This window comes from Conger conger, chromosome 16 (assembly GCF_963514075.1).
Source record: "Conger conger chromosome 16, fConCon1.1, whole genome shotgun sequence".
In the NCBI taxonomy this organism is placed as follows: domain Eukaryota; kingdom Metazoa; phylum Chordata; class Actinopteri; order Anguilliformes; family Congridae; genus Conger; species Conger conger.
In genome coordinates this window covers 33,102,781-33,115,383 of record NC_083775.1, presented here as the reverse complement: position 1 = coordinate 33,115,383, position 12,603 = coordinate 33,102,781, and the positions used below count along the sequence as shown (strand labels likewise).

Below are 12,603 nucleotides of genomic sequence, written 5' to 3'. Positions count from 1 at the left end.
CTGTTTGCAGACAAAATGATCAAATCTGTGCATGAAAATACTCGGAATTTCTTGGTGTCTGCATGCCTTTCTTATTCATTTTTTCCCACAGTCAATATAAAAATGCAGATTGATTAATCTGTCAACATACCTTAATTGTATTGAGTATTCTGTGTTTTATAGGTGTGCCAGTTTTTACAGTGTAAGTCTTAGGTTGAGGGAGTCAATGCAGACAATTCAAAAATGTATTTTGAAATATCGGTTCCATGAAAGTCAAGTAAGCATCAATTGGGAAATGACCCATCTTTTTCTGCATACACTTGTAGATATTAATGATAAACAGCAGATAAATAACATGCCTGGTTCTAATACAGGTTGACAATTGCTACATTTCCTACCCTGAGCAATTTTAGAGACAGCCATCTTTCCTCAGAACAATAGGCTAATCCTACACATGCTGCTCCAGCCCACAGCTGGGTGGATGCTAGTTAGCATTGCTAGGCTACATTTTGCTCAGAGACTTACAGGACTGTGGAACTCCCTGTGCTTATGTTACTTGCTTCCCAGATGCTAACTGACAGCCAGGCTGGCAGGCAGGCAGCCGGAGTGACAGGCAGACAGACAGACAGCCGTAATCCTACCTATTGTCTTCCACCGTATATCATTGTCATCCTTCCAGCCCTGCACAAGGTGGGAAGCCCCTCCCCCACCACTCCCCACTCCCCTGACTCTGTTCAGCTCTGTACCTATCCTGAATGCCCTTGGTGCCCGCCCCCCCCCCCCCCCAGCCCTTTCCCCGGCTGCTGTCTTGCCCCCAGGGGGCCCTTATTTACCCCCCCCCCCCCCCCCCCCTCACACACACACACACACACTATATCCCTGACCCAGTTCTGAGCAGGGTAAGGAGGGGGCAGTGTGTTAATCAGGGAGGAGAAGCTTCCTGGCCCACTCCTGAGCGTCGCCCAATCGGTTTCTCGGCACGTGCACGTCAGGGCGGAGGGAGCCCCAGACGTTTTCAAAGCTCCTGGTTTTCGGGGGGGGGGGGGGGAACCGCTGATGTGTCAGTTTCGGATGAAGCCTTCTGAGGTCAGGCCGTCAGAGGCTGCAAACATAGCACAATTTTTACATGAAGGACGGGGTTTCCACACAAAGGAGGGATGGAGCCTCCCTTGTGTTACTGTGAGTATGCCTCTGCTTCCTTTGTTTCCTGCAGACCGGCGTGAAATGTATGTTAGGAACGCTGCAGTTCTGTCTGTAGATGACAGTAAATTCTCAATATTTGTGAAAAGAATTATCTCTTGATCTGCAGAATTTTACTGGTATCTGGAGGGTTAAAATATTTCTATTTCACCCAGGCCTGGTTATTACCACACCTGCCAGTGAGTTGTGCAGCATGCTTATACACTGTGTGTGTATGTGTGTGTGTGTGTGTGTGTGTGTGTGTGTGTGTGTGTGAGAGAGTATGTATATGTGTGTGTGTGTGTGCGTGTGTGAATGCGTGTTTGCGTGCGTGCGTGTGCGTATATTTGTGTGTGAGTGTGAGTGTGCGTCTGTGTGTGCATGTGTATGTGTGATTGTGTTGAGTGTGTGTGCGTGCGTGTGTGCGTGATTGTGTGTGTGTGCGTGCGTGTGTGTGTATGCGTGTGTATATGTGTGTGCATGTGCGTGCGTGTGCATCTGAGTGTGTGTGTGCGTGTCTGAGTGTGTATGTGTGTGTGTGTGTGCGTGTGTATGCGTGATTATGTGCGTGTGTGTGCATATATATATATGTGTGTGTGTGTGTGTGTGTGTGTGTGTGTGCGCTGCGTGACTCAGCTATGTGGGATGTGCAGCTCAAGCTTCCTTTATTATTTATGATGTTTATGTCTGGTTGTGAGTTGTGTGTCTGCATGTACTGCACACTGGACAATGTCTGGTTACCTGCTTATTGTCTAAGTCTGGTTACATCATCAGTTCCTTGTTTGTTAGTTTGCCATGGAGACTGTGGAACACAGGGCACGCCCCCCTTCCATTTCCACACACATACAAACAACCACACGCACACCAACACACACACACACACACACACACACACACAGTCTTACATGCACACATACACACACAAATACACAAGCATACACACACGCGCACACATAAACACACACTACATTTGCTGACTGGCTCACAGGGACTGTATTGAGGGATATTGCCTTTTCCATATAAGGGCAGGAAGAATCAAAATGGCCCAAACACCCCCCTGCGGGCGCTCCCTCTTCTATTTTTGGCTCCTTTCTGTGAAATAGACCATTTATTTCCTTTAAATAAGCTGCAGTCCTTTAGAAATGACAGCTCGTGTGTGTGTGTGTGTGTGTGTGTGTGTGCGCGTGTGTGTGTGTGTGTGTGTGTGTGTGAAGACGAGTGTGTGCTCTTTGTCCAGGCTAGAGAGATAACAACTGAGAAGTGGATCTTCCCACACACAAAGGTCTCAGAGTGGGCATGATTTGCTCCTAGACAGTGAAGTAAATACTTGGTCCTGGGGCTAGCACATATATGCTAGCTTTTGGCCCAGCTCGCCTCTTGTTTTAATACGAACCTCCTTGTTTTACCTGCCAGTCCAAAGGAATCCTTTGTTATACAATACATTATAGAAAAGGACCACATCCACACAAGTCACAGGTTGTGAATATGTAACATTCTTTACGGCACATTCTTCATGGCACAAATTTGGCCTTAAGAAGTCTAATCTGCCAAAACACATTAAATGTGTCTAATGAAGTTCCATTACATTACATTACATTAATGCCATTTGGCAGACGCTCTTATCCAGAGTGACGTACAGTTGATTAGACTAAGCAGGAGACAGTCCTCCCCTGGAGCAATGCAGGGTTAAGGGCCTTGCTCAAGGGCCCAACGGCTGTGCGGATCTTATTGTGGCTACACTGGGATTCGAACCGCCAACCATGCGGGTCCCAGTCATGTGCCAGTAAGTTCCGAAAATAACTCTGGAGAGCATGGTCGGGACACACAACATTCTGGCAACAAACGGAGAGACACACACAGAGGCTTTTTATACACAGGGAACGAGAGGTGTGGGAAACAATAAGGAAGTGGGAGACGAATGACAGGAAATTAATGAACTGACAGACAGACTATGGTGAGCACAGGCGGTAAAAATAAACGGAAATGCTAAAGACAAAAAAAACACAGAGCCTGATATATATACTGGACTGGAGTTACTGCAGTACTCTGTGTTTCTATATACTGGACTGGAGTTACTGCTTTACTGAAGTTGTTTTGGTTTCAAATACTTTCCTATGCTTTACTGAGCTTGTCTGGTGTATTGGAACCTGTAGAAACACCCCCTGCAAACCCCTGCCTTTTGGTCCTCTTGGTTGGCTCAGTTGCACCAGGCAATCGAACATCGGAAGTATTTGAATGCAAAACAATTGACTCAGATGTATTGACCCAGGTCTGTTGCTCCTCTCAGTGTCAGTGCAATGCTGGACTAATGGTATACGGGTACACACTGTACAGACTGGCTGTGTTATCATTCATTTCTCATTTTTGATTATGACTGGATGCAGAGTGGGCTATAGCTTTTAGAGGTCTACCAGAACATTTGATTGTTAATAAGCAAATAATAAGATGGTAGTAAACATGTAATAAACTGACAGATGAATAGTTTCATTAGGTTATATTTGTAATATTTTAAGAAATTTAGCAAATGTACTCTCACCGAGCACTTTACTAGGAACATTTTTACTTTATTACACCTACTTATTCATGCCACTCAGGAACTTCAGTTAATGTTCACATCAACCATCAGAATGGGGAAAAAATGTGATCTAAGAGACTTTGACCATGGAATGATTGCTGGTGGCAGACAGGGTGGTTTGAGTATCTTATTTGCGCAGTTGGAGATTAGATTTACCTGTCTACAGCCTTGCTTGGATAAGCTGTGATGTAGTAGGTTATTAGTATTTCTAAGTCATGCCAAGTAGAAAGTTAATGGTTTATAAACAAATATCCAACTGGGTATTGCAATTTGTCAGAAAGTAAGGGTGCATTTATTATTATTACTTATTATTTTGACTTATTATTAGCCGCTCCTGTCCACAGCAGTGTAAATGTGTCTGTGCTGAAAGGACCTTGGGAATCCCGCCTGGGTCCTGTGGATATGAGGTGCTCTGGGCTGATCGGCCAACGGTTACACTGAGGGCATCATAACAGCACACAGCTCTGCACCAAGAACATGAATCTACAGCAGCCCCCTTATTTAAAACATGCACCACGCAGGGGCCTGTCTGTTTCCCCCTGTGTGTGTGTATCTGTGTGCGTGTGTGTGTCTATGTCTGTGTGTGTGTGCCTGTGTGTGTGTATCTGTGTGCGTGTGTGTGTCTGTATCTGTGTGTGTGTGTGTGTCTATGTCTGTGTGTGTGTGCCTGTGTGTGTGTATCTGTGTGCGTGTGTGTGTCTATGTCTGTGTGTGTGTGCCTGTGTTTGTCTGTATCTGTGTGTGTGTGTGTCTATGTCTGTGTGTGTGTGTGCCTGTGTTTGTCTGTATCTGTGTGTGTGTGTGTCTGCGTTTGTATCTGTGTCTGTGTGTTTCTGCGTTTTGTCTGTATCTGTGTGTATGTCTGTTTGCCTGTGTTTGTCTGTATCTGTGTGTGTGTGTGTCTGCGTTTGTATCTGTGTCTGTGTGTTTCTGCGTTTTGTCTGTATCTGTGTGTATGTCTGTTTGCCTGTATCTGTGTGTCTGCATTTGTCTGTATCTGTATCTGTATCTGTATCTGTATCTGTATCTGTATCTGTGTCTGTGTTTGTCTGTATCTGTGTGTGTCTGCGTTTGTCTGTTGTCCCTGCATCTGCTGACTGCACACATATCCTTAATGAAAACATGTTATTCTGGTCTGAAAATCAAACCAGAATAAATGATTGGAACAAAAAACCACCGCACCCACCAGTCCACCCGAACCGGAGTTGTCTACCTCTGCACATACTGTAACCAGGGTAGAAGAAGACATTTTCTCGCATTAGCCCTGGCTGCCTAGAACCCAGGTTTACTGTACTGTACTGTGCCGTACATTAGATTAGATTACAGTACTGCAGTTTGGCAGACCCTCTCATCCAGAGAGACCGTCAGTGAGGGGGGTTTGAGTCACTGACAGCCGCCTGTGTGGGATGAGAGGAGCCGTACCTCGCTCTCCGCCCGCAGACCCCCCGCGTCTCGCAGCGAGCCGCCCGCAGCGCTAATTGGTCGGTCTGCGGAGGAACGGCGGCGGCAGTGGTGCAAGCCGCGCTGTCTCTAACGAGCTCGGTGTCGCGCCCGTTCACCACGGCGACCGGCCGGGCTGCCAGCGGACCGAGCGCTCGGCCCTCAGCCTGATTAACGGCTCGCTGAAGGCCTGCCATTTTGGACAGGATTTAGTGTTGCATTCACTGTCATTTATTTGTTGTTCAAGCATATTTGGGATTATAACAAGACCTGTGTAAATTAAGTGTTATTTTTGTCACTATAATTATTATTTTTATTAATATTATATCGCAAATGTGTTATATAAATATACATCGTAAAAAATAGTACATTTAATGGTAGGATATTGTCAACTCAGCTGTCAGTACTTTTCCATATGAATAACGCTAACAGTATGTCAAGCATTCGGTAGAAGGCAATATATCTAAGAACTGTTAAATGCATTACGGGGTTTCACTGTAAATAATTCACTTATTTACATTTCAGCTGTCGACAATTTAGTACAGTTGTTATTTTCCATACCGTTACCATTAAATTCATGGACTTTTTTTTTTACAGTTTTGGGGAGTGGAGAGGGTTGGGGGATTTCAGTTACTGCACTGAAGAGAAAACACGAGTCGTGAGCTGAGCATGGGAAGGTTCTATCTGCGGTCGGAGAGATTTGAGATATCGAGCTTCAAAGATTCCAGTGAATGGGCTCCAAGCAGATACGACTTTTAAATTTAGCATTTTTTCACACTTTTAAACAGTATTTTTTAATAAAACTTCACACGTACCCTATAAACAACATATTTATGACACAATTTTTTTTCTGAAATGTCAGTTAGAACCTTATAATTGTCATCTCAAGAATTTCTAATTGACCCAACTTGACCCAACCTTGTTCTGTCATTTCTGTGAAGATCTGATTAAATCTACTCCCACTTTGCTGGAGGAACAGTGTATATCTTTGTAAATAACTGTTAATTAACAGAATAAAATAGGAGAGCAGATTCAATTAATTCTATTAATATTTAAATGTAGCTTTTCTACCTTTAAATTCTGTGTGTGTGTAGTGTCTGTGGGTAGTACATGTGCATGTGTGTTTGTGTGTGTAGTGTATGTGCGTGTGTGCATGCATGTGTGTGTGTAGTGTCTGTGCGTGCTTGTGTGGGTGCGTGTGTGTGTAGTGTCTGCGTGCTTGCGTGCGTGCATGCGTGTATGTATATATTGTGTGAGTATGTTTGCGCATGTGTGCGTGTGTGGGTGTATGTATATATAATGTGAGTATGTATTTGTATATATAGTGAGTATGTATATGTATATATTGTGTGAGTATGTATGCGCATGTGCGTGTATGTATATATAGTGTGAGTATGTATATGTATATAGTGTGAGTATGTACGCGCGTGTGAATCCTCTGCACCTAGGTCTGCTCAGACAGACTGCATTCCTTGCATTCTGTTGCCCTACCTCAGCAACAGCCTTATATAGGCAGAGCGATCAATTCTGCACGTTTCACTGAGAACAGCCTCTCCTGCGCTTGGCTTGCTCTCATAAACTGCAGCGCTGAAGTCCCTGAGCCTCAGAACCACCCACCTCCCGTCTCAGTGGGCAGAAGGGTCCTCACCCTACTTAGTGTTTTGAGCACCTAATTAAGCTTGTTACTAAGCTCGTTGTGTGGATGAAAGGGCTCTTAATGGCGTTCTGAAGCACATCTCGTTTGGGCTGTCCGGCCCTCTGGACAGGAGCCTGAGACAGGGGCAGTATTTCAAAAACATGTGTCTGAAATGCCAGCCTCTACGCCACCTGCAAAGCCACGTACACCTGCACCATGCCGACTGGAGATTATAGCTACATTTATTTTAGAGTTATTTTTCCAACATAATATGTTTTTGCCATTTTGTGGCTGGCCGTTAATGTTGGGGTGCAGTCAGTGTTTGGGACAGAGGCATATGTGGTATAAGAGTGTAGATGTGGTATAAGAGTGTGGATGTGCTATAAGAGTGTAGATGTGGTATAAGAGTGTGGATGTGCTATAAGAGTGTGGATGTGTTATAAGAGTGTGGATGTGCTATAAGAGTGTAGATGTGGTATAAGAGTGTGGATGTGGTATTAGAGTGTAGATGTGTTATAAGAGCTGAGATGTGATATAAGAGCTGAGATGGGATATGGGTGTAAATGTGTTATAAGAGCTGAGATGTGATATAAGAGCTGAGATGGGATATGGGTGTAGATGTGTTATATGAGCTGAGATGTGATATAAGAGCTGAGACGTAGTGTCAGAGATAATATGGGGTATGGGTATAGATTTGGTATAAGAGCATAGATGTGGTAAAAGAGTGTTCGTATGGCATATGAGCTGGGTGTCAGTCTGTCTGTCTCAGCCGTTCTCAGCACGCTGCTGTGGCCCAGCTGGTGTCCCGCCTGAGCCTGCCTGTCTGTTCAACTCATCACTGCTTCCCCCACCAGTGGGGGGCCTGTCGGCACACCTGGGCGTTTTAGATCATCACTATGGGAGGTCTACTACTATCATTCTGGCTTCTCTTAACAGCCAATCCTTATCTCGACTTCTGGCCTCGACTAGCTGTGTGTCAGCTGTTGTCGGGCAGATTTGCAGAATGCTGACGGACCAACAGCTGTGCCGACACCTGTACTGGGGGCACTGCTGTATGCCTGACAGCTGCTTCCTGTACTTCCTCAGACCTGGGACCAAGAGATGTTTGAACCACCGACTCTTTAGATGCTGGTAGAATTTGGGAGGACTCCTTCAGATGCCTTGGAATGTTGAAGAAAACATGTTGCTAATCAAATATACAAACCAAATGTATCCCACATCGTAGGACTGAATACTGAGTGAAAATGTATTTGAGTTGCAGCTGTGGCTAGCTGTGCTCAAACTGGATGCACATCAGGACACCTGGACTCCGTCAGTTGAAATACAGTGGGCTCTGGAATTATTGGCACCCTTGGACTGGCAATGCACAAAAAATACTAGAAAAAATAAACAATATCGTTATTGAGATAAACTCAAAGATGCCAACTTGTGAAAAATACTGTACTTTATAAATGTTTCAATGGAACCAACTGAAATCAAACATAAATTTAATAAAAAATAGATTTCACCAAAATCATTATTGGCACCTCTTGGTGCATCCACCATGGCAAGGATAACAGCGTGGAGACTTTTCCTGTAATGCTTGACGAGGTAAAGGAACACATTTGGAGGGATTTTGGAGTATATTTTATATAGTCAGGAGTGCCAAAAATTCTGGAGCCCACTGTAAATAAGATTCAACAACATCGCTGAAACTCCTTTGTGTTTCCAAATTGGACATAATTGCTTTAATTTCAATTTGTAAGTAGCTTAGTTAAAGTTAGGCATGTGAGAACATGCAGTGTTGTAGCTCTGCCATGTTTTTCTGGTTCTTGAGAGTGAAGAGTTTACACCATTTAGGAGCTGAGAAGGCAGTACCCCTGCAGTAAAAAAAAATAACAGTCAGGAAATCAAAAGTAACGTGTTCATATGTACAGCCTGGAAACATAACATCACTATACAAGCTGCTTTGGAATTAGGCCCACTTGAAGTGAATTTTCTTGCTATAAACAGCAAACCACTTGATGCCCATACACCAGCTATTGTGAAGCCAGTTGGCTTTAAGAAGCTTGTGTCTAAAATATCCAGTTGAATTGGGCTGAAATACTGAAATGAAATATTATTTTTTATAAACTCCATCTCTGGAGCCCACATCTCAGTCTTGCCAAAGGGAAGGTGAGTGTGCAGCACTGAGGTACATTTTACATTTACATTTTAGTCATTTGGCAGACGCTTTTAATCCAAAGCGACTTACAAGAGCATAGGTCCTTCCACAAGTAAAAGCATCAAATTCATAATTAGCAAAACACGCATGAAGAGTATTCTTGTTGTTCTAAACAAAGTGCAAATGTTTTTTTCATATTTCTTTCTGCCCTGCCCGCAGTTTGGTTCAGTCAGCTCGTAGAGCATCAGAAAGCCAAGGACTGGGGAGGGAGTTTGTTGGTGAGGGGACACAGAGAGTCAAAGGGATATGAGAGAGGACATGAAGGCTGTGGCAGTATCATTGGGAGACAGTCGAGACGGTGAGAGGTTTAACCCAGGCAGGCAGTGTGCGCTGGCAGGTTGCGGGAAGGTTGCGCCTCGGTGGGGAGCAGGAGCCCTGCTGGTGCTGGAGGGCTCCGGTTCTGCACCAGTTCCTGGGTTAATTGAGGGTCTGTCTCTCTGCTGCTCTTGCTCATTGCAGTCCACCTGCTGGTTCTGCTGCTCTGTCTGGGGGAGAATAACCTACATACTGACCTACACTGTCCCCACACACCACACACCCCTAAACACTGTCCCCATACACCACACACCCCTGCACACTACACACTGTCCCCACAGAACACACTCCCCTATACACTGCTCCCACACACCCATACATTACATTACATTATATTTTGGCATTTTGGCAGACTCTCTTATCCAGAGCGATGTACAGTTGATTAGACTAAGCAGGAGACAATCCTCCCCTGGAGCAATGCAGGGTTAAGGGCCTTGCTCAAGGACCCAACGGCTGTGCGGATCTCATTGTGGCTACACCGGGGATCGAACCACAGTCACACACACTCACACTGTAACACACACCCACACACACACGCACCATATACACTCCCATACTGCCATACGCCATTATAACATTTCCCCCCACATCCACATGTACTTCACCATATGCCCAGAACACCCTCACACACCTTTACCCCCACTCCCACACAACATACCCTTTCCCACGATGCACTATTAACGTATTACAATCCACCTGCTGCTTAACTCTGTTTGATTATTTTTTCCTTATCATTTTCCATTGGCTCCACTTTGGCAGTCAATGTTGCGATGTGCTGTGAAAGTCAGGAGGGCGCCTCTTTTTCATATTATGCATATTTATTTCATAAAAGCCTGCGCTTGCCTAGAGACAATATATCAGAGCGAAAAACAGAAATACTGAAGATGGTAGGCTTGAAAGATTCTGGCAGGTGTAATGGTTATTACAGTACAGAAGCACTCTTTATTACAGAGTACATCTGTAATAAAGTTCAAGTACATCTGAAGTAGTTCAGCACGGTTTATTTGGCAAGACGTTAACCAACTATTCTTTTCTCACCTGTCAAGTAAGTGATGAGTTCATTACTATGGTGACGAGCGGGGAAAGGACTCCGTAACGTCCGTTATTAAAAACTAAGAATTTGAACGAAAATGCGGAAGATAGAAAATGAACAGGGAAGTCACATCAGTCCGACACTTATTTTTCCTTTTGAAGTGCATTTCATCAGGAGCTTAACCTTTCTTTTTATGCAGAGAATAATTATATACTATTACGTGCCATATCTTCCTCTTTTTGCTCATTGTAAGCCATTAGCAGCTGAAATTACAGAGTGGGTCTTTAAACTCAGAAGTATCTTGTATCAACACAGATACAAGCTACTTCAGGTCATAATGCTGAAGTATCTTGTCTCTGTGTTGTTGCTGCGGAGGCCTGACCCCCTGGTCCTCTCTCTCTCTCCCTCTCTCTCCCTCTCTCTCTCTCCCGCTCTCTCTCTCTCTCTCCCTCTCCCCCTCTCTCTCTCTCTCTCTCTCTCTCTCTCTCTCTCTCTCTCTCTCCTCCCTCTCTCTCTCTCTCTCTCTCCCCTCCACAGAGTCTGTGAGCCGCTGGGAGAGGGACGCTGCCGGCCCCCCCGACCGCCGACACCATGAGCTGGAGCTTCCTCACGCGGCTCCTGGAGGAGATCCACAACCACTCCACCTTCGTGGGGAAGCTGTGGCTGACGGTGCTCATCGTCTTCCGCATCGTGCTGACGGCGGTGGGCGGCGAGTCCATCTACTACGACGAGCAGAGCAAGTTCGTCTGCAACTCGGGCCAGCCGGGCTGCGAGAACGTCTGCTACGACGCCTTCGCGCCCCTCTCGCACGTCCGCTTCTGGGTCTTCCAGATCATCCTGGTGGCCATGCCCTCGCTGGTCTACCTGGGCTACGCCATCAACAAGATTGCCCGGCTGGAGGACGCGGGGGGCGGGGCCTGCCGGCCGGGCGGGGCGGGGCCCCCGGGGTTCACCCACCGGAGGCCCCGCAAGATCTTCTTCGGCGGGCAGGGCCAGGGGAGGCGCGTGTCGGAGGAGGCTGAAGAGGACCAGGAGGACGACCCCATGATCTACGAGGTGCCCGACATGGAGGGGCGGATGGAGATGGCCCCGCCCCGGAGGCGGACCAAGGCGCGGCACGACGGGCGGCGGCGTATCCGTGCCGACGGGCTGATGCGGGTGTACGTGGCGCAGCTGGTGACGCGCACGCTGGTGGAGGCGGGCTTCCTGGCGGGGCAGTACGCCCTGTACGGGCTGGCCGTGCCCTCGGTCTTCGTGTGCCAGGACCCGCCCTGTCCGCACAGCGTGGACTGCTTCGTCTCGCGGCCCACGGAGAAGACCATCTTCCTGCGCATCATGTACGCCGTCGCCCTCCTCTGCCTGGCGCTCGACCTGTGGGAGATGCTGCACCTGGGGGCGGGGACTGTGTGCGACATCGTCCGCCGCCGCCGGGGCCCGCCCCCCGAGGACGAGTACCAGCTGGGCTCGCTCGGGCCGGGGCCGGGGCGGGGCGGGGCCGGGGGCCCGGTGGGGGAGGACGGGAGCACGGGAGGGGTGGCAGGCGGCGAGTACGTGGCCTACCCCTTCTCGTGGAACGCCCCCCTGGCCCCGCCCGGCTACAACATCGCGGTGAAGCCCGAGGTGCAGCCGCAGTACGCCGACCTGAGCAACGGCAAGATGGCGTGCCGGCAGAACCGCGCCAACATCGCCCAGGAGGAGCAGCGGCAGTTCGGCAGCAACGAGGAGAACTTCCCGGCGGGGGAGGCGCGCGGCGGCGGCCCCCTGCAGAAGGAGGTCCAGGAGGCGCAGGAGCAGCTGGAGGCGGCGCTCCAGGCCTACAGCCAGCAGCACGGCGACGGGGAGAAGCCGCAGAGCAACGTGGCGTTGCCGCACCGCGACCGGAAACACCGCTCCGGCTCCAAGCACGGCAGCGCCAAGAGCAGGGAGGGCAACAGCAGCAGCAGCAACAGCAACAGCAGCAAGTCTGCGGAGACTAAGCCGTCTGTGTGGATCTGAGCACACACACACACACACACACACACATACACACATATCCTCTAAAACTAGGACATACCTTAACAGACAATACGCAGGACAGCAGACAGGACCCTATATACGGCATAATGACAGGAGCTCATTACTCAAGAGGTTCAACCGGAAAACATTTACACTGACAAATGGACCCGCTGCTTGGTGCACAATCCAAATGAAGATCGCAGAGCTTTACACCAGCTCCCCAGCCAGCACAAGACATTCTCACAACA

At 47.6% G+C, this 12,603-nt stretch overlaps 1 protein-coding gene across 1 annotated transcript; it reads left to right on the top strand.

Annotated features, from left to right (window-relative positions):
* The first annotated feature begins 10,951 nt into the window (after positions 1 to 10,951).
* Positions 10,952 to 12,355, top strand: LOC133114324 (gap junction gamma-1 protein-like). Its single transcript, XM_061223610.1, has one exon. It carries the CDS (start codon positions 10,952 to 10,954, stop codon positions 12,353 to 12,355), a length of 1,404 nt encoding a protein of 467 aa, XP_061079594.1.
* Positions 12,356 to 12,603: the final 248 nt, after the last annotated feature.